The sequence below is a fragment of the Taeniopygia guttata genome, chromosome 21 (assembly GCF_048771995.1).
Source record: "Taeniopygia guttata chromosome 21, bTaeGut7.mat, whole genome shotgun sequence".
Taxonomy (NCBI): domain Eukaryota; kingdom Metazoa; phylum Chordata; class Aves; order Passeriformes; family Estrildidae; genus Taeniopygia; species Taeniopygia guttata.
The window spans coordinates 4,830,963-4,853,044 of record NC_133046.1 but is presented as its reverse complement, the minus strand read 5'-3'; the positions used below and the strand labels follow the sequence as shown (position 1 = coordinate 4,853,044).

The window sequence follows — 22,082 nt, the reverse complement described above, 5'->3', positions numbered from 1 at the left end:
GGGCAGAAAGACAGAGACTTTCTGCAATTTTGGAATCATCAATACCTCAGATTCTGACACATGCCAAGATCCAGAGAATTTGCCATCTAATATAACCAACTTTCATTGTGTATTTGACAGCAGCACCCAAAGCAAAGCTGTCAGCCACGTCTGGATTTAACCCCTGCATGAACACGGGCTGCGGGAAGCCGGCGGTGCGGCCGCTGGTGGACACGGGAGCGATGGTGTTTGTGGTGTTTGGGATCAGAGGCGTGAATCGCACCAGGCGCCGGGACAACCACGTCATCGGGGACATGGTACACATGGTGTGGCATGCCCAGGGCTGGGGAGAGAGGGACAGGCTCTCTGCATGGTGTTTAGTTCATACCCACAGCCCAGGGTGCTCCAGCGCTCTGGACAGATGGAAGGGCAGGGGTTGTAGCATTGTGATGAGCCAGTAGAGTTCTGCTTTAGCAAATTGACAAAATAATGGAGATCAGGAAGTCCTAACTGAAAAAACCACTTCAGACTTTTCAGAAAATCCCTCTGAGTGCAATATGTAACCTTCTAATTTTGAGTCTAAACCTGGCTTTCTTGAGGATTTTTGAAACAAACCCATCTTGAGCATGGTGTAAAATCTCACTACACATTCAAGACTGAGGGAGCTGATATTTTTCTATAATATATCTTTTTATGAAGTATTAACAAAAAATAAAAATCAATTACTCTAGGGAAACTCACTAAATGTGACTTTTCTAGAAGCAGCTTATCTGTGAGATCTCATACCTTGACACATGACAGTCTTTCCCTAGAAAAATTATGCTTAGCTTGGCTGCTGCACTTCAGCTTTCTGCTGTTCTTCCTGCTCTGTGATTTGGGAGTGCTGTGCAGGATCAGCCTTTGCCTGTTTCCTCTGAAGGGGCAGTGAGAAGTGCAGGCAGTGGAGCGGGCAGGAAGCTGGAGTGCCAGTTGCTGTGTGTATATCTCACGTGTGGTGCTCTTGTCATTGTGTCTCCTTGTGAAAGGGCAGTGTTATCTACGATGACAGCTTTGACCTCTTCAAAGAGATTGGCAACCTGTGCCGCCTCTGCAAAGCCATTGCCAGCAACTCTGAGCTGGTGAAGCCCGGAGGGGCTCAGTGCCTGCCCTCGGGTAGGTTAGACTAACTCCTCTGCAGCCCTACCTGTGCTTGCTTGAGCTGGGGTCCTCAACAGCAAACCACAAAGGGGGACTGCTTCTTGCTGTCTCCTTTTCTTCCCAAGGCAGCTTGACCCTTCTAGAACATGTCATTGGTTGTGCTTTTTGGGACAGAAAGAAAGAAAGATGGTCTCTTTAATGCCAAAGACACTGGGTATATTCTTTGGGATTTAACCCAGAAAGATGAGAATAGAAGTGTATTTGTTCTTTCTAGTCATGGGTATTGCTTGAGATATAATATTTTGATTCAGTAAATATCCTCTTAGTAGCTCCTGAATAACAATGAACTCACACCTGATCTCATTGCAGAGAGGCTACTCACTGTCTCTGTGGCTTTGCATACCTGACCAGTGACCATCTCTCCCACCTTCAGAGGTCACAAGCTTGTGGTGCTGAGCCTAGGAAGTGTATATTGGCCTCAGGCTAAAATCCAATTTCATGCCTGGAGCAAATCCCTTGCCAGGCCAGGCAGACTTGCTCTTTGTGCTGCTTCCTGACAGCTGGGGACAAACAGCAGTGGCACTGTCCTGTCCCATGCTGATGACAGAGTGTCCTTTGAAGCTACAGCAGCTGAGAGCTGTGATGCTGAGACCTCAAGGGTTTTGGCAAACCAGAGTGGCAAGGGGAAGCAGCTGTGGACAAATGGGTCCTGTGATTCTCTTGGGGCTCTCATTCTGGGTTGTTGGTTGGGTTTTCTTCATCTCTTTGCTCCAATGTGCTTCCTTTCTCTGTTCTGCCCTCCATCTCTTGCTCTTTCTTTCTCCCCAGGTTACAGCATCTCCTCCTTTCTGCAGATGTTGCACCCGGAGTGCAAGAACATCCCTGAGCCAAACCTGCTGCCTGGACAGCTCTCTCATGGGGCAGTGGGGGTGAAGGATGGGAAGGTGCAGTGGATCTCCATGGCATTTGAATCGGTGAGCACATGGCATCACCTGATAATGTTGTCGTTCTGGTGACAGTTTCATCTTGTGACTTCTGGTGGTTTAGCTCTGCTCTTTCGCACTGGCCACTTCCATTTGCAGAAATAAATTAGTGTTTATTTGCATTTGTTGCAGACAGATGCCTGCACTCACTCACAAGTTGGTAGAAGGGGCTGCTTACACCACAATTAGCTCAGGCAAAAAGCTGGAGGCAGATTTGCCCAAATGCCACTGCCAGTTCTGCCAGTGCTGCCACGTGGGCTGGGTTGTTGTGCCCTTTCCCTTGCCATGCACACCGTGCCCAAAGAGCAGGACACGAGTGATGTGTTTATTTTGTTACAGACAACCTACAAGGGGAAATCATCCTTCCAGACATATGCTGACTATCTGAAATGGGAGACATTCCTGCAGCAGCAACTCCAGCTCTTCCCAGAGAGCTCTGCTCTCAGGCATGGTTTCCAGACCTGTGAGCACTGGAAGCAGATTTTCATGGAGATTATAGGCAAGTGACTGCCACTTTTCTCTCTCTGGGGAACCCATGCTCTCTGATACATCTCCACAGCACACTCCATCCCATATGGTGGGCATGGGTTATATCTGCAGTCCCTTGCCATTGCTGTGCAAACACCTAAAGCTTGTTCCTGCCCTAAGCAATGTGTGTTGTCAAAATTAGGCAAAACACAAGGAAGTAGGTGAGATTCAAGAAACCAATCACTTTCTTTCCACTTTCATTCTCCCCCTCCTGTCTTCCCCAGTGTGAGTCCCTGCCTGCCTTGTTGCCAGCAGGAACATGGTGCCTTTCTCATCGCCTTCCAGGATTCATATCAGCTGGCTGTTTCCTTCCAGGAGTGCAGAGTGCCCTGTATGGCCTTGTCCTCTCGCTGGTCATCTGTGTGGCTGCTGTGGCAGTGTTCACTACACACATCCTCCTCCTGCTGCCAGTGCTGCTCAGCATCTTAGGTAAAAGCACCAATTCCAACGTGTCAGACTTTCACTTTTGCTGAAATTGATGGAGCTGATTCTCTGGTGATTTGAAGTGAATTGCTTGTATTCTTTGCAAACTCTTCTGGCTTTCCAGGAGCCAATCCTGGAGAACAGGCAGGCTAAGTGAACAGAAGGAACTCTCAAAAAAATGCACAGAAACCTCACTGGGAAAGTAGATTTGTGTGTCTACTTCCTAGTGTGTTTTATCTACACAATCCCTTCTATTTGTTTAAATAAAGGTTTTAGCTAGACAAATGCCATCCCTCCCTGTTATGTATAATAATGTGATTAAGTCCTACAAGCTCTGAATAACAATTGCAGGCAGTGGAGAGTCTGTACCATGGCTGCTGTTTCCAAGCACTGGAAGATGTTAAAAGCTGATGTTACATTTTAGCAATGTTTTAGTATTTGAAGCAAAATTGTAAATTGTTTCCTCTCCCAGGCTGCTGATTTGATAATATTGTGGTCTAAATGTGTTGCTAAACCTCTTAGTTTAAAAATCAAATCTAACATTTTGAAACCACATCGTCTCCCACACATGACTCACAAAGTAAAAGTACTCTTTGCCTTCAAGAAAGTGTGCTCAGCCTCTGTGTAATTATAGCAAGCAAAACAACAGGCTCACTTCCCTGTGGTCCTTGTGTGCACACAGGGACACTTGTCTGGGCTTGGATTCATTTTGCAAGAGTTAGTCTGGACTGGCATCTGATATTCAGCTTGGTGTTCCACTAGGTCCAGCAGGTCTGGTCACCTTACAAAATGGTCCCTGTGCTAAGGGAGGGTGAGGGAAGTGTTTGTGTCTGTGGCAGGGGGACTGTGTACCAGATTCAGACTGGGTGGCACACACACCTATGGGGCATGATCCCAAACTCCCCAGGGACTGACTTGTATCAGGCTTGTGCAGCAGTCCCAGAGTCCTTTACATTTGCCTAACAGCACCTTTCTCACACAGGGGTTGTCTGCCTCGTGGTGACCATCATGTACTGGTCTGGCTGGGAGATGGGAGCTGTGGAAGCCATTTCCCTCTCCATCCTCGTTGGCTCCTCTGTTGATTACTGCGTGCACTTGGTGGAGGGCTACCTGCTGGCAGGGGAGAACCTGCCACTCCACCAGGCAGAGGTGAGCTCTGTTCTCCCTACAGCCCTGCATTCCTTCCTCTGTGCCCTCCGTGCTCTCAGCTGTGATGTAGGACGTGTGATGGGCAAGGGGGGCTGTGTTCTGGCAGCCTCAGAGCATCCCTGGGGTCTGGTATTTGCTGCTTGCAAATCTGACTGCTCCAGGCTGTGGGCTGGTGTACCTGAGTACAGTAAACTCAGATGAGGGTTTTCAACCCACCTCCTTGTCCCTTTCTTGCTGGCCACAGCTGTTTCCAAAGCAACCTGTTTTCATGTCCAAGTGAAGACAGTCTGCTGAAACAGCTCTACACTAATTCTGTAGCCTCTGAAAATTGCTTTGCTGGACTGACCTCTGCCAGCTCACCTCTGGCCTTGTTAACATCTTTTGTCTCATTGGGAAGATGGAGACTAAAAAAGCCTGGCATCTCTGATGCCAGTGCAGTGTCTGTGTGGTGTAGGCCCAGCAATCAGTCTGATGTGGTGGAAATGAGGCACAAAATCCATCAGTGTTTGCCTCTGCTGGGTTCTGAGCCTATGGCTCTTTGCACAGTGTGCTCATGGGGGTATCTGAGCTGCACTCCAGCAGCCTCTTTGTGCTGGGCCAGGATTGTATCAGCTAGGCCACCCTCTCAAAGGCTGAACCATCAGTGTAGCCCCATGTTCCTGTCACGCTGACCTGCTGTCCCCTCAGCAGGACCCCACGGCGTGCCGGCAGTGGAGGACCATGGAAGCCGTGCGGCGCGTGGGGGTGGCGATCGTCTCCAGCGCCATCACCACCCTGATCGCCACCGTGCCCCTGTTCTTCTGCATCATCGCCCCCTTCGCCAAGTTTGGGAAGATCGTGGCCCTCAACACGGGGGTGTCCATCCTGTACACCTTAACTGTGAGCACAGCCCTGCTGAGCACCATGGGGCCCGGCACCTTCACCCGCAGCAGGACTTCCTGCCTCAAGGCTGTGCTGGGGGTGCTCCTGGCTGCCCTGCTGGGGCTCTGCATCTGCCTCGCCCTGCTGAAGAGCGGATTCAAGATCCCCCTCCCCAACGGGACAGCCCTCTAGACCCCAGGCCAAGAGCCACGTGGTCTGTCCTCTTGCTGCTTTTCTTTTTTCTTTTCTTTTTAAAGAATATTTTTGGTAAGAAAACAAAGAGGAAAAAAAAGTCCCTTTTTTCATGAAGTTTTTCAATTCCAGATGCACTTTATTTTCTAATGAGTTTTGCTCTAAACTTGTATTTATTTTAGGTAGTGATGGGTGGATGATGGAAAGTGAGGGCTGCCCAAGTGAGGGAATACCTCAGCCCGTGAATAGGAGAGGAGGAAGTTTCCTTCTCTCAGTTTTCTTTCTTTTTTTCTTTTCTTGTTCTTTTAATTTATTTTTAACAAATAACATCTTTCCGGACCCATAAGGCTAACACAGGAGAATTTGGGAAGGTTATCTGATCCTTTCAAAAATCCTTCCCTCTGTTCTTCCCCTCACTTGTCCAGGGTCAGAATTGCAATGATGACTCTTAGGTGGTGTCCCACTCCCACACCAAGCCTGTGCCTCATTACTTGAGCCTTCAAGAACAGCAGTGAGCTGTTGAACAGGCCTGGGGAGCAGCATTGTCTGGATCCCTTTGCCCAGCCCTGACCCCAGGCCAGACCAGCAGTGAATTTGCTGCACAGGAGCTCTTATGAGTGTCACTTGGGTCCAAACTGGAGCTGTTGCATGGCACCACCTGCAGAGAGGGTGTTGGGACACAAGGCATTCCCCTTCCTTCTGGAGGGACCGTGCACTTTGTACTGGGATCTCATGTGTCTGTGAACAGCCATTGGGAAACAGATGGTGCCCTCAGCAGCCTGCCCTCCTCTCCCTCACCTCAGTAGTGAGGTCAAGGCAGTTTCAATGCCCAATCCCCCCATGTCACTTCACCAGTCACTGCCTCTGCTCTTCCTGGGGGAGAGAAAAGAGAGCCCCGAGGTCCCTGCAGAGCTCTTTGGTCACAGCAGTCAGCTTTAGCCTGAGGACAAGGTAACCCCTGGGCCAGGTAGAGCCCACACATGGTGGTATGCACAGCATCCTCTGTGGCAGCTCAGAGACACCCTCCTTCCTGGAGACCTGAGGGCACCAGAGCTGCAGCTGCTGTCTGCTCTGAGCAGATGGTTTATATTAAAGTAAAATGAAATCACAAACTGGTGCCATTAACAAGTACATTTGAAGCATCACTGAGTCTGTCGTATTTTTAAAATGGAAATAGCTGAGTGTGCATTGATATACAGCACATCTGATCCTTGGCAGAAGGGGAGGGTCAGGCCCACTGTGAGATGCATTAACCAGTATTTACAAGGATGCCAACAGAGTAATGTGGCCAGGAAGCAACCTGACCCAATTTCTGTGCAGATTTCATGTCCTGGTGGCTTTGTGTTCTCTGTCTGGATCAACCCCTCTTTTTAAGATGAAATTTCCAGGAAGTCCAACCCCATTGCCAGCCATTTTGTGGGGTTTGCACTGCTGAGAGACTGAGCTCCTTCTACTTGGCTCAGTGTATCCCTGCTTTGATCCCTGCCAGTCTAACACCTTCACATTGTGTCATCCCTGTGAAACTGGATCAAATACCTGTTTCTAAAGTAGGTTCCCCAAGGTGTCCCCAAAGTTCCCCAAGCTGGAGAGAGGAGTTCTAATTGTTTCCAGGTGCACTCCAGAGTAATCCTGCTGCAGGCAGTGAGGGCCATGAGAACATGAATCCAGCAGAATGTGAGTAGCCTGGTTTGTCCTTGCTATCCCATGGTGCTTCTGAGTTACCCCTTTCTGCAAAGTGTTAAATGTTTCCTGGCACCTACCTCTGATCTGCACCAGCTCCTTCATAATGAACCCTGTGCCCGTGAATAAATGGCTCTGGAAAGGATTTTTGACTATCCTTAAGCTGTGCTGCTTTGATGGCTGCTGTGCACAGTTTAGCCCCATCTTTGATCTGTAAGCCATGCTTTGCCTATGTCTGTGCTCCAGATTTAACTCTTGGTGGTGTTCTGAGCACTCCTAAGTGGCAGTGACTGGAGAGGGCAGGAGTGCTTGTGATATGCATGCAGCCCCATGGACCAGGTGCTGCAGGGAAGGGCAAAGTGTCCCTGGCACTGTGGCCAAGGATTCTCTGGCTGGTGGCTTGACTTGAACTTAGCAAACACTTCAAACCTCTTTTGGGTGATTGATATTTATAGAATATATTGATATTAAAGCTGATGGATACTTCCAGGTCAACAGACAAGAGGGTAAGGTGCTGAGGGCACCCTTAGAGGAAGTTCATCCTTCTATAAGTATGGAGAAACCTTTAAAGGCCTTTAAGAAAAGGCACAGATGTGCTTTGAATTCTGTGAAGCTGAAAGCCTATGTGAGCCCCTGGGATCTATGTTTGTGCTCACTGTAAAGAGGTTACATAAATGCCCCACCTCCAGTGTGATTCTGGATATGCCATGCTGGGAACATTCATTCAGCCACTGTGGGGAAGCAAAAATTTATTTTAAAGTAAAGGGAAGCCTTGTATGCTTCTTGAGTCTGATCTGGCAGTGTCTCTGACCTGCAGACAAAAATAACAAGAGTTCTTGGCACCTGACAGGATCCATCCTGTTTTCTGAAGCAGGTAGGGAAAAGGACAAGCTCTCATTTTCTCTCCTCCTCCTCTCCTGCCAGCCCAGGCTCCCTCTGTGCAGAAGATCTGGCAGGCACTAGCAGGAACGGGGCATCACCTTGGTTTTTGTTGTCCAAAGTTATACTGGGAATGCAATAGCTAGAATGATTCAGAAGGAACAGGGGAGACCAAGATAAGTGCAAATTATTCACAAAGGCATGCTGAGGAGATTGTGCCCCTCCAGAAGGGAAACTGAGGCAAGGAGAGGAGGGGGAACTTGCCCCAGATGTAGCAGGATGGCAGAAGAGGCAGTAGAGGATCCTGGGTGGTGTTTTATGCTGCAAGGACTCACTGAATGTTGTCACCTGAGACCCTGATTAAACACAGTCATGACACTTAAGGTCTAACTGGACATTTGCCCCATCACTGGGGTCTGCACAGCTCTGTGGTCAGGGTGGCTGGTGCTTTCTCCACATGCAATGGAGTGACAGAGACTTAAAATTGGAGCCCAGCCTTCTGCAAAACATTTAAAACATCCTGATCTCCCCAGGCATCTGTGGAGACAGCAAATGAATAGCAGATGGATACATGTCCACGTAGGTAGTGTCATCCTTGTGATTACAGAATACTCATAAAATTATGGAGGTAAGAAAAGGGATGGCTTTATCTGAGCTACTGTGGAGGTGTAGCTGACAGCCCTGCTGGGAATTGGTGCTCCAAGGCAGATGCTCATAGCAATAAAAAGCAAGGCTTCACCTATCTGGTGCTGTTCCAGGAGCAGATGTTCACCTTAAACGATTCCTCCCACATCTTTGCCTATCTTCTTTTCCCTGATGACTCCTCTGTTTCACAGGCCACCTCCTGGGCCCTGTTGTCTTGGTAAACAAGATTCAGCCTTCTTCTTCAGCCTTCTTCATGGTAGGTTTTGTGCCTGAGGTGCTCACAGAGTCTGGACTGAAAGTGGCTGGAAAAGTCGTGAGAATTTCCTTAGGCAAATGAAGCCAGGGAGAAAAACAGCTTTGCACCAAGCTTTCAGTTTTGATGTTTCTAAACAGAACACATCAGATCAGCCTTACTTGGAAGAAAATGCTCTGATTTTCCATTTCAAAATTATCTTTGTGCAATTAAAAAGCATACAGGAATTTTCAGTCAGCACATGGCAATGGAATGTGCCTGTAAACTGCCCACTCCTTTATTTCTAGTAAATCCTGATTTGAGGCTTAACCTCTGAAAAGTTAAGTTAGTGTTTCAGGAGGGGGTCATTCTGGAACTATGCAGTCTCCTACAAAGCAGAGTGGGTCTTGTCCTGCCCAGAAGTTCTCTCCCAGTGCAGGGCAGTAGCAGAAGGACACTGCTCCTTGCTGCTGAAGCTCTGAGATTCATGCACAGAGCTGGTGTGGCTGCTCTTTGCCTTCAGTGGAGCTACTGAGTGAGTCCAGGGCTCCCCATCACTGTGGACACTCAGAGAAAGAGTCCCTGCTCAAAACAGCCCTGTGCACATCAGCTTTGGAGTAGGGAGGAAGAGAGCTGATGTGCTGTGCAGAGATCAGCATAAGAGGAAGGAAAAGATCAATGATTTGTTGCTCTGATTGTTTCTTTATGTTGTGGTGCCTCTTGAGGTGCTGGGGTTGGGCAACTGGGTCATTCCTGCTTCTCAATTCCTGCTGGATCTGAAAATATGCCAAAGCAAAGGTAGCCTGAGAAATATCCCCAAGGAGAAGGATATGGTGACACTTGGAGAGCTGCTGGGTCCATTGATACAGTAGTCTGGAGGCAATGGTCTCCAGAGACCCTGGCTTTGCCTCCTCTGGAGCAAACTGGGATGTGGCAGTGTCCAAGTCTTTCAGCTTGTCCTGCACTGAATTTCTGTACCAGAGCAGCCTGCCCTTCTGGAAGGTTATAAAAGGCTTTTTGTTTAACCCCATGACACATATTTATCCTCCACACTATCCACCAAGGAAGCTGTGCAGACTGATTTGCAGCCTGGCAGGACAAATTCAATGTCTTGGTTACTTCTTCCAAAATTGCTCCTCACCCTAGATAATGTTTAAGCCATAGTTTACAGATATTTCAAAGGATTTTGCCAACTACTCTGCCCTGGATTTGTACCCAGGCTCCCAGAGCTAGACATCTTTCAATGCTGTCTCCATCCTGAGGACAGAGGTTTTTGGCTTTTTCCTCTCTGCTCCTCCTTTGGGCAGTTGCTGAAGGGAGGTGGGGTCAGTGACCATGGCCAGAGGCAGAGCAACAGGCAGATGAGCAGAAAGGTTTGGAGGCAGAAGCAGAACAAATGGGAGGGAGGATGGTTCAAAATGCAAGGGGGAAGAGGCGTGAGCACCCCAAGGGCAGTGGGAGGGAGGGCACTGCCATTCCACCACGTTGTGTGCAGACCTTAGAGTGTCAGTTCTCAGAGTGATGTAGCACAATTCCTGATGTATGCGTGTCACTTTTGTAAGTTGTCTCCTACCCTCACTATTTTCAGTGTTCCTTGATTTTTGGAGACTGTTGTAAATAAAAAGATTTTGACATTCGCACGTTTGGATGCCTCACTCGTCACCACATGACTGTTCATGCACACATATGACAGCCAGAGTGGCACTGCCAGGACCTGTGTTCTGTGAGGAATGCAGGGGGATGAGGCCACAGAGCCAGTTCCTAAGGTGCACGGGATTGTCTGCTCCTACTGCTGAAGTTGGGCCTCTTGAAGCCAACCTACCACGTCCAGGAGAGCTGACAATCTGGAAAAGGCAGTGCAGGAACCCACACAAGAGCTTTAGCCATGGATTGTGGAAGCTTTTCACTCCTCCATTTCGTGCTGTGCTTCTTCCAGTGTATGCAGATTGCCCTGTGCTGACTCCACGAGGATGGGGTTCACCTGCCTGCTCCTGCAGCCCCGCAGTTTCCCACGTCACACAGTGTCTGGCACGAACTTCTGGTGGAGGTTTTGTCTGTCTGTCCTGTGCTGCAGCACCAAAGGGTAGTTCTGCACCTCCCAGGACCCCACTGAAGAGCCCTCAGTCCCTCATCTGGGGGTGCTCACACTGCAGCCAGGTACAACACTGCAGCACTGACAGCACGTGGCAGCAGAACCTCCTGCTGCATTTTTACTATACCTCCCCTCTCATCCTTCTTCCTTTTTTGGTCCTGTCTTCAACCCCACCCCTCTCCCGATTTTCAACAACCACCAACAGATTAACCAGAACAAATGCAAACCATAGATAACAAAAAATAGGGAGCAGAACCAACAACTGTCATTATTTTATTCAATAATCTTTTAGGCTACAGTATTGTTTTGCAAGCAATTGTCATTTAACATTCAGGTAAAATGCATCCATGAACTAGAAAGCCATCCTTTTGAAAACAGCTTCTTGGCTTTGCAGGCTCTCCAGCTAAAAAGTTGGAACTGCCTGTTTCATCTGCCAGTGCTGAGCCAATCTGCTGGAACCCTGAGCTGGCCTTGAGCACTATGTGGTCACCTCAAAAAGTCCAGTCCTGCTGCCATGGCTGGGAGACTTGGAGGAACAGGGGGGAAATTAAAAGGAAACTTTGTGCTTGTGCCCATTTTAACCCCTGTTTGAGGAGACTGCTGGTTAGTTGGCATGTCTAGTGCCGAGTGGCTGGATATGTGGATGAATTGACTTTCACTAGGGATCTTAAAATGTGAGGGAAATACAGGTTGTATATTAGGAAAGAGTGATAAGTACTGGAATGGTCTGCCTGGGGAGGTGGTGGAGTCACCATCCCTGGATGTGTTTAAACAAAGACTGGATGTGGCACTCAGTGCCATGGTTTAGTTGAGATGTTAGGGCATGAGTTGGATTCAATGACCTTAAAGGTCTCTTCCAACCTAGTGATTCTGTGACCTTGGCTATATGAAAACTCCACCCAGGCTCAGCTGTTAATACCTATGTTTTCCCTGAAGAAGTTTCTCTCATAAGCTAATTTACCAAACTGGTGTTTTTTGCTTAGGAAAGTAGCTTGACAGAGGAGACACCACTCCTAATGTTTTTTCCTTCATGTCTAAATTATGCAAAGCCTTTTCATTACTATTGCCTTTCTGAAAAGCTTAGCTTCCAGCTTTCCTTGGTCCTCTTTGCCTCATCTGGTTCTTGCTGATGCAACCAAGCTGAATAATCTGAATAATCTGAGTCAAAACTCACAATATAATCCTTCCCACCACTCTCTGTAGTGGGAATCTAATAAAATGTTTTTGGGGTGGTCACTGCATCATTTCAGGTGATAATGGTACCAGTGTGTGCCCTATATCCCTGCGAAGGTGGCAGCAGTTCTCTTCCATGGATAACAACAGCCTCTCATTTTTCCAGCAATCCCCAAAAGCCAGCAGTGTGCCTTATTCAGGCTCCTTCACAGCAGTGCAATTACCATGGCATGAAAGCCACGGCTGCCCATGCTTTAACAGCATTGCAAATTACACTCATAAATTTAGAGTGCAGCTAATTGTTGTTTTATGGAGGAGATATTCTTTTGGGGGAAAAAAAAAATCTGTAAGCACTCTGATGCCCTGCTGAGCAGAGGGTTATTTATCTTGGGTGGGGAATAGCCTTCCAGAGCAATGTGAGGTTGATCAGACTTTTCAAGGGCACTCACATTCCCCTGATGTGATTCTGGGCAAGTGTGATCTGCAAAAGGTTGTTTTTTTGGTTGTTTTTTTTTTAATGTGGGATTTCACCTGCTGATAGAGTAATGTGCCTTGTGATTACAGTGTTATTACCTTTTCTGGAGACTCATCTGGCCTGGCTGAGATCAGGACTCCCCTGTGCCACCCACTGCCCTTGTGAAGGGGAAGGGTGCAGTTGGTTTGAAGGATTACACTCCAAGTGGATGTGACTGGCAGGGGACAGAGGTACCCAGATCATTCTGCAGGGGAAGTGAGGTGCTGGGCAGAGTCTGTTTTGTTTACCAAGATGCTGTTGTGTGGCATTTGTCACCATTAGGAGGTACCATGAGAAGGTTTCTGCTCTCCATCTATCTTGAGCCTGTCCTGAAGATTGATGGAAGAGCCAGAAATGAGCTGCTCTGGAGACTTGGCTCAGAGCCCTGATCTTCAGTGGCCTCATCCTGCACATGGGCAAATTGGTGGTGAAGCAGCACCCCCCACATTTGCCTGGGAGTTGTTGTGGTTTCCACTGCTGGAATGACCCTAGTTATGTTTCAGCTCCCTACATTCAGACCCTAACACTTGTAGGTCAGCCAAAACCTGCCGGTTCTTGTGGTGACAGTCCCACTCTCACACACTGCTCTCCACCCTGCCAGTACTGTGTTCTGCATGCAAATGTAGCCTTTTAAAAAGGCCAATTGCTGAGCCCTTCTCTCTATTCCTAATTGGATCTTCTATACTCAACTGTCTTCATCTGTGGAAACATTATCCGGGTGAGTTTTCAGCCCTTTTTTCTTATGATAGTTTATTGTATTTTAATTTTGGTTTCAGTGTGTACTGACTTGGCAGGATATGTGATTTGCCAGGAGGCAGAGAGTGGGAGGCTTTATAAATAAAAACCCTGCATCTGTTCCATCTCTCTTCACACCCAGGGCTTGATCTTCATTGCACCAGGACAAACCTGGAAAGCTTTTCACTAAAATTTATGGTAGCAACAGCGAGGTGTGGGTGTAGCAGAGATGAGAATCTGTGCATGTAAATTGTCAAGGCTGTAGTTCTTGGGGCTCTAAAGAGCCAATGTATGTGTATTTTAATAACTAACCTTTACAGCAAGCACAGTTTCTGCTGAATGTGCAGAATGTAAACCTGCAATATAATAAGTGGAAAGGTTGTTTGTGGTACATCATGAGACACTGTTTGGACTGGGCTTTGTTTTGCTCCAGGAGGCTGTAAGGAGACTTCAGAAGATTATGTGCTAATGCAGAATTCAGCAAATAACAGCTTTTAAAGGTCCTTATTTGGTAAGGTAAGAGATATATCTAAAAACAACACTTTAACTGGTTAGACTTACTTGAGAGGATGTCCTTATGCTGCACTGGGGCACTGTAATTACAAGTCATAACTGTGCTTTGAGCTTTGAAAATGCTCTTTGTAATCAAAATGCTTTTGTCTCCTCGCAGTGCTGAAGTGAAGCATGTAAGGACAGGGAAGTTTTTCCTCCAGTGCATGGAGACAGCACTGGGAGCTGTACAGAGAGTGCTAGCTTTTCCCAAGTCCAGCTCCAGAAAAGGACTTGGATGCTGAGAGGAGCTTTGGTGTAACTGCCAAGGCTGGCATGTGTCTAGTGCTACAGTGAGTGTTGCTGTACAGCTGGTCTAAGATCTGATACCATGCCAAGTGGGAATCAGACTTTAAGCACACAATCAGCTTTATCAGCTTCTTATCACCTGAGGGACTCCTATTGTAACACTACTTGTTTAAAGGGGAGAAGCGAGCACAAGAATTTTAAAAGCAAGGGTTGAGCCAGGCTTCCATGTAAACAATGTGCCTTTTCCCTTCAGTGTGTGGAGGCTTGCATGGAGTGCCCACTTGGCTGCCAGCCCTGGCAGAGCTGATGGTGGGGAGAGCTCCCCAGGAGGGGCAGTGCTGTCTCCCTGCTGCTGCTGGGGTCTGATCCAGCTTCAGGGGGAGCAGGAGCAAAGAGGGATGAGAACAACAGTGGAGCACAGCAGTGCTTTCCCAGTGCAGGCTTGGCTCTGCTGCTGGAGGACCTGGGGCCTGATTTCCTCTTGGAGGGGCTGAACTGGAGCACCTCAGTTCTGCTGCTGAATCAAGGGTTGCTCTGGCACGGAGAGAAGGAGGCAAAGGCTTCAACTGGTGTGCTATGCTGTGATTGCCAGGCTAGAGCATGTGTTAGTGCAAAAATTGGAATGCTGGCTCTTGGCAGTCAGTCAGAATGACCCAAAGGAGAGAAAGAGCTTCATCCACTCCAATGCACACCATTATTTAAAGGAGCCACTGTCTCAGTTTAGAGACAAATTTAGGAGAAAACACTGTAATGAATGTTTTCTCTAAAAATGAAGGGCTTCAGTAATCTCCCCTTTTCTGACCCACAGGTTCTGGATCGACCACCTTGGTGTGATTTACTAAAATATGAATATCGATCTAATAATGACATCCAACTGAGACAAACAAAAACTCTCTAACAGTTTAAAGTTAGAAAGTGTGTGTTTATTGCAATGGCTGGGCAGTATGTGGGATGACTCCCTAATGTGCACTGTGAAAATCACAGGTGTTACAAAGCCCTTTTATTTACAGAAGTCTTGAATACACAAAATACGAATACATATTCATATCCCTGTCACCTCCTCTGCTGTACTCCATATGCTAATTGGCAAAAAAGCCATTAAGCATTCGTAGTTCTGTTGCCTGAAATGAGTCAGTGATCCATTTTGGGGAAGAGTCTCCAAAAGAAGAAGTAAAATAAGTCTTCCTCGTTCTGACCTTTCTGCCTTTCTCATGCATACGTGACAAATGAATCCTTGTGGTTTTCCTGTGTTCAGTGGATTCCTCAAGTATGGGAAGTCTGCAACTGTTTTTGTGTCCCTGAAATCTGTTTATCACATTCTGTTTCTCATGATAAGCACAGCTACCCAAACATAAAGTTGACAAGCAATGAGTTAATAGATCCGGCTACTGTTAACTATGGACAAAGCCTATATATCTACTTCTGCTAACTCGGCAACATCTAATTTAACTATCATCTTAACTTTCTTAAAATCCTTAATTCTTCAAAATTAATGTCTCAGGTGACCACCCAACTTTGGACTAAAAAACCAAGCCAAACTCTTCAAGAGAAAACAAAACAGAAGCCGCTGAAAGGATGGCTGGTGCAGCCCCCAGACCAGGGAAAGGAAAAAACTGAAACTTCTTGTTTAACTAGCAAAAAAATAATCTTGCAGAAGCAAGAATAACATCTGATGCACCGGAGCCATCACGCTCCAGGGAGAATCTTTGAACAGAGCCCAAGCAGGAGCCCCCAAGGCCCCCTGCCCCTCCTGCACATTCACCTTGGAGCAGCCATTTCTGGGCACCAAGCAGATGATTAGGGAATAGAGTACCATCAAAACCACCCCAAGACAGTCGGTTTTTATTCCTGGTCTTAGTGTGCTCAGCTAAGTTTGTGTATAGTTCCTCTTGCTGTTGTATTGGGGCCCCTCAGACTTCCCTGTTGTACCTCTGCAGCTGAAATCTCAGCTGTATCCTATTTTGATTTCTTGGCAAAAGTTTTCAAGTAGAGCACCATGCTTTGCAGGCAGTGTGTGGGTGAATATAACCAAAGCCAGCAAGGTGGTCAAATCATCCTTTCCAAAATCTTCCCCTCACAAAACTTCTCACAAACCTTCTTTTCCCAAATCCTCCCTTCACAAAGCATTTCTTCTGAGATCATCCCCTCCCAAATCATTCCTTCCCAAACCATCCCCACCCAAACATTCCCTTCCCAAGCCTCCCCACCCAAATCATCCCTTTCCAGACATTCTATTCATGTCTCAAGGAGAGCTGTTCTTTGCCAGGGTTCTTAATCCCTAAATCTGTGCAGATAAAACTACAGACTTGGAAAAACAAGCAAGAAGGAGGATGTGGATAGTCAGGGAGAGAGTAGGATACTGAAAAAGGAGCAATGGGAGGGAAGTTGGGAGGGAGAGAGAGGTTAGGAGAGGGTAAGTTGTGTCACATTTTTCACTTGTATTACTTGTCCTGTTCTTCCAGGATATTGTGAATTGGAACAGAGTCAGTAGAAATTTGGTCTCTCAGCAGAAGCATCAGGAGGTGGTGTACAGGAATTCAGCCATATGGTGTTTTTTATTATTTTATTTTACAGTGCACTGTGACTGGGGTTTAGCTTTTCTGAGACATGTACAAGGCAACAGCCGTGGCATTACCCAGAGTGCACAGAAGCTGTGCTGGGATCAGCTGTATGATTTTCAGGCTTTTCAAGTGTATTGCTGGGGTTTTGCTTTCTGAAGAGCTGTGTAGTTAAATCCTCTTCAGCTGTTTTATGACTGCTGCTCGTGTAAGTTACTGTCTTTTCTGATGGCTCTGGTCCTTGTGTTGGAGGAGGGGAATGCCCACAGGGTGCTGAGAGCCAAGGCAGCTGCCTTTGCTGGTTGTTCTGAAGGCATTTGGCTTGCAGGGTGAAATGGGCTGTGGGCACACTCACCAGCAGTGGTAGTGGTCTGGATCTGAACTGGGAGAGCTGATCTCCAGTTCCTGGCAGGTCCAGAGGCTGTGTGCTAGGTAGGTATGTGGAAAAATACCTTTTGAGGCTCCTCAACCATGCTCACTCCTTACTGACCCGAGGTGAAGGGTAACTGAGAGCAGCACTTCTCCCCCAGTGACTCTCTTGGCAGGGAATGAGTGGGACTGTGACTTTCAGTGGGAAAGGTTTGGAGCTTGAGATGTGTAGCAAGAACTAAATGCAATTTATGAGGGCATAGATTTAAATGAATTGGTTAATTTATAAAATCAACTGCTTCAGGCTATTTAGCTTTCTGATGTCTCACCAGTATTTAATTGTCTTAACTTGGTCTTAATAGAATTATTAGGTTTTATATCTCTGTAGGTCTTGATTTATTTCTCTGCTCTCAGTCTATTGGCCTGTGGCAACACTTCTCCTTAGCTTTTATTTGTATGGGGGGGAAGTTACTAGGCCAGAAAGTTTGTTCTGCACTAGTAAAGGGAACTGTTCTTAACCAAATTGTCTATGTTCTGTGAGTAGGTTAAGCAAAACTATGGCAATACTTACCACACTGGTTGCACTGATGTTATCTTGATGAATCAATTATTCTCATTTCCCATCTTGGAATGACCTCTGTCTCTCAATATTGTATATCTCAGTCTGAGGAAAAAAGACCTTTTTCAAGCATACCTGCAAAATGAAGTTTTGAGCCAAAGTTGATGACAGGAGGGTGAAGTAAGAGAGAAAGATAAATAGTTTACATTTCAGAATTTGTGTTTTTCTGAAAAGTTTAATTATGTTTTAAAACAAAGTCATTATTTTTGTTCTGTTTGATACAAACCAGGATTTTCTGGACTTGAACCAAGATGAAATTTCCCTTTTCACCTCCTTCTTGGTCAATTACTAAGTTAAAAAAAAAAACAAGAAATTAACTCATTGAATCAAGTCCTTCCCTAGGCTGCCAAGGTTTTGGCTGAGAAAGAAGAGATTGGCCCTATATCCTTGGAGATCCTGAATTTTTAGAGAAAAGGGTGGCCAGCAGCAGATTGGGGAAGGCTCAAAATAACAGCTGAGGTCAGTGACAGCTCAAAAGACCAAGCTCAGAACTGCAGGTCAAGAAACAGCAGCTGACATTAGCATAGAAGCCCTGATAACATAATCCTCTAATAATACCAACATAATACCAGCAGCTGAGGGAAGGGCAGGGAGGGGAAAGCTGGCCCTGTGTTTGATGTGGATGGACATGAGAGAGGACAGTGTGTGCCCAGGTGCCTGGGGCACAAAAAATGTGAAATTAGGTCTCTGAGCTTTGCTAGGAAGGATGCATACCTCAGTGATTTTTAATCACTGCTGGGTTTAACTTTTTCCCCACTCCAAAGGGAGCAGTAGGATTTGTGCTCTTATTCATGCCCTGAGCTAACACTGCAGATGTCTGCTGGGAGAGGAGGGATCCCCTTTGGAGCTGGGGATCTCCAGGCTTGAAGACCTTGGGATGAGAGGGCTGTGGTGAGCCTTTGCAGAGGAGGAAGGCTGTGTCCTCAGACATTGCAGCTTTTCAGGAGTGGGGAGTTTGTGCAGAGCATTGATAATAATGCAAAAAAAATGTAGCTTGGCTCTTTCAGGATGTGCTGCTCCTCTGCCCCCACTTAAGAAAATATTGCCCTCTGAATTCAATCCTGCAGCCCATTATTCATGAGGTCATTACTCTTTAATTTAATCACCAAATGTCAGCTGAATCCCATTTATTCTGCCAGCTCACTAGAGATTTACCTATTTATTTTACATTTCAAATGAATTGCTCATTATTTTGTCATTCTGGGATTTTATTCTGTAATTTATTTTGTGAGCCCTGACAAGTTGAAAATGAACCCTGGTTCTCTCCTGTCTCGCATGTTAATTGTCAGGTCCATGGCTCAACTGTTTGCTTACAGGACCAAGGGACCTGACCCTGTATTCAGGGAGAGGGGGGAGCCAGGCTTTTTAATCCCACAGCTGCTGGTGGTGATTCAACTGTGACAAGAAGGAAATACTTTTTCTCTTTCCTCCCTACCACACCTCTTGTGTCAATGTCAAAGGACAAGTTATCCTGTGCAACTTGCCCCTGAAATACATCACAGCAAATCAGAGATGTGTAGTGCCCCTTATGGTGTGTGGGTGTGTGGTTGAAGTGCTGAGAGAAAGGCTGTAAAAATAAATGTTGGAAACAAAACAAAATTTGGGATTATTATAAATACCAATCCCCTTTTAATGAGGTTAGGGTGAAATGGTCCTCAGTGAGGGATAATCCTTACATCAGCTATTTCTAGCTGCAGTTTTTTCTTCTTTGCTCTTGTTTTTGGCTAGTGCTGGTGCTGGAGAAGACAAACCAGTGCTCTGTTCCAGCCAGCCAGGTCCCAGGGTCCTGTGGTGTCCCTTCATCTGGATGAGGGCTGGCTTTGTCTAGTAGGTCCAGGGATCCTGTATGGCCAAGCTCACAGATCAGCTCCTTGCAGACAAGATGTGCTTTGTGATTGACAGTATACCACGATTTCTGTGTGCAATCTGAGCCCCATCCAGCCTCTTCCATTTTCCTTTTGCAGAATTGTTCTGGTTTGAAAGCAAAATCAGTGACAGCCTCCAAGTCAGAAATACAATTTATTAGGAAAAGGGGAAAAGAAAACAAAATGCACACAATAATACAACAGAAAAACCACTGACGGAGTCAGAATACAACCTGACACCCTCTTTGGTCAGGGTGTTGGTAGAAGTCCAAATTAGAATGGCTGTAGCCCTCCTGGAAATCCAGTGGAAAAGCCTGAGTCTGGGGTCCCAAAATCCCAGATTATATCCAGGTAGGAATTCTTGGCTCCTCCCTCTGGGCAGAGCATCTCACAATGGGATGTTCCAGTTCTTATCAGTCATGCAGTGACATTCAATAGCCCGTTATCAGCAGATAATTGGTTGTGAAAGAGATAAGGACAACTGCCCACTTAAGACAACTGCCAAACAGATGGCAAATGGAGTACATCTTGCCTTGCAATCTGGACAAGAATGCACAATATTATGGAAAACCGATTTTTTTCAGGATTAGTTCTTTATACCTGCCAGTGGAGTGATTGGTGTTTTTTCTCTGCTGCCCTCTAGGCTGCTGGGACCTATGGGCCCTGCAATTTGCCCTGTTACTGTCCAGTTGAAGAGCAGCTCTTCTGTGTGCTGGAGAGGAGACTTGTTAAGGAAATTCACAAAAGACCAGACACTGCCATGCACTAGAAACAGCAGGAGGAGGAATTTGGAGCAATGAAGGGGTATTTCAATCTTCAGGCTGGTTTCTGGGTGGGATATACACTGAGCATTGTCTCAGCTCAATTTGAGAAAATAGCTGTAAAAAAAAAGTAAAAATCCATTGTGTTTGTCTTCGATGCTTTCCCTGTTGCTGACACAAATCCCAAGCACCTCATTGATTTTCTGCCTTGCCCAGCCTGAGATCAGCAGTATGACATTGCTGCTGTTTGCTGGGCTGAGTTACTGCCTGCTGCCTTTAGTGAACTTCCCTGGCAGGTTGTGAGAGCTGGATGACATAAACCTGTTTGCCTCTTCTTCTGAGATGTTCTTGGACACAATATTTTCCCACCCTACTCAGCCTGGGCAATCAAGGGCATGTTTTGGAAGTCAGTGTTTACAGGACTGGAAAAAGCTTTCTTGCATCTGCCTCACTGTCTCTGTGAAGTAAGCCAGTACTCCTGCAGCTCTGCTAGGAAACCTGAGGGGCTGTTAGTAGCTCAGGGTGACTGCAGTCAGTCTGTTCTTCCTTGTCTCCATGTCTGCACTGCTCAGTCTGTCTCTGCTGGTGTACTGATACCTGGGGCAGTGGCTAATGGATGTTTTGGGGCAATATGTGTGACTTGCTCAGGTGCTGTTGCCCAGGTTTCAAACCTCCCTCTTCCTGTGGTCTGGTTTGACCTTCTTGTGTCTTCACTGGGGAGGAAACCTCCGGGCTGATGGGCAGGGAATTGCCTGGCTTGCACTTCCTCAGTGCAGGGAGGAATGGGGTGGCCAAGTGCTCAGTACTTGCTCTTGTGAACAATGGTTTGGAAAGTGCAAATTGTCTATCCAGGTGTCAGACATGTTTATTTCTGGATACTTAAGTACTCTTGTCTTGGCCCTAACTGAATTTGTGTCCTAGCATTTTTCTTAGTTAGGCTCTCTGATTCCTCTGTGTTTAACTGGAGTTTAATTGGGAAAAACAGTGATACACATCCTGCTAGAGTAAATTGATCATCTGCCTGTTTCCTCCATGCTCCTGGTAGGCTCAGGGTAGGAGCCTAGTTAAATTTTGGCTTTTCCTTTCAAGGTTATGGTCTCCTCTGCTTCCTTCTCTGCTGCCTTGCTGATCCCAGGGAGGATTTCTGAGTCTCTGGATTGGTACCAGTCCTGGGCAGAGTGGCTGTGCTGAGAAATGTGATGGGTTGAGTAGGCTCTCCCTTAGGTCCCTGCAGCTTGGCTCTTTGGGGTGTCATGGGGTGTTATATCATCAATAATGTTTGGTGGAGGCCCTGCCTGGTTGGATCCTGGCAGAAGAAAGACTCTAGAGTGCTGCTGAGCACTCCTGGCTCAGCCTTCAGTTGAGCAGGAGATGATGAATAGAGGTTATTGCTGCAAATGCTCCTTCCACCCATTAACAAGCAGTTAATGGTACAGGGATTCAATAACAATCCCTCAGACTGGCTCCAGGGCTTGTATGGCAGTGTCCCTGCCAAAGAGCATCTCTTCGTTTGTTCTGTGTCTGGGAGAGCAGTGAAGGGGATGAGGAAACCATGAGGAGAAGCTCTGTCAATGAGAAGAAGCCTGAGCTCCTCACTGTCTGTTCTGGTTTGAAAGCAAAACCAGTGAGAGACTCCAAGTCAGAAATACAATTTATTGGGAAAAGGGGAAAAAAAAGACAAAAATACATGCAATGATACAAAAGGAAGACCACTGACAAAGTCAGAATACAACCTGACACCCCTCTGGCCAGCGTGCTGGTAGCAGTCCAAATTGGAGTGGCTGCCGTCCTCTTGGGATGGCAGATGTGGTTGCTGTGTCTTCTGGAAAACCTGTGGAAAGGCTGCCTCCCTGCCTAGAAATCCCTGGGTTTATCCAGGTGGGAATGCCCAGCTCCTCCTCCTGGGCAGA

General features: G+C 46.8%; 1 protein-coding gene across 9 annotated transcripts in view; it reads left to right on the top strand.

Annotated features, from left to right (window-relative positions):
- DISP3 (dispatched RND transporter family member 3) overlaps positions 1-22,082 on the top strand; it is a 75,143-nt gene that overhangs the window by 31,326 nt on the left and 21,735 nt on the right. For 4 of the 9 annotated variants that reach the window (XR_012051700.1, XR_012051699.1, XM_072917451.1 and 1 more), the window contains exons 15-20: positions 121-296; positions 1,005-1,131; positions 1,945-2,090; positions 2,439-2,598; positions 2,943-3,056; positions 4,033-4,199. Coding sequence is in view for 7 of the 9 variants with exons in the window: in XM_072917451.1 (XP_072773552.1) it covers positions 121-296; positions 1,005-1,131; positions 1,945-2,090; positions 2,439-2,598; positions 2,943-3,056; positions 4,033-4,199 (890 nt within the window). In the remaining 2 variants the exon portion in view is untranslated. Of the gene's footprint in view, positions 1-120; positions 297-1,004; positions 1,132-1,944; positions 2,091-2,438; positions 2,599-2,942; positions 3,057-4,032; positions 4,200-4,886; positions 10,329-22,082 lie in introns of those variants that run through there. The other 5 variants (XM_030289309.4, XM_030289305.4, XM_072917450.1 and 2 more) reach the window with 4 other exon arrangements.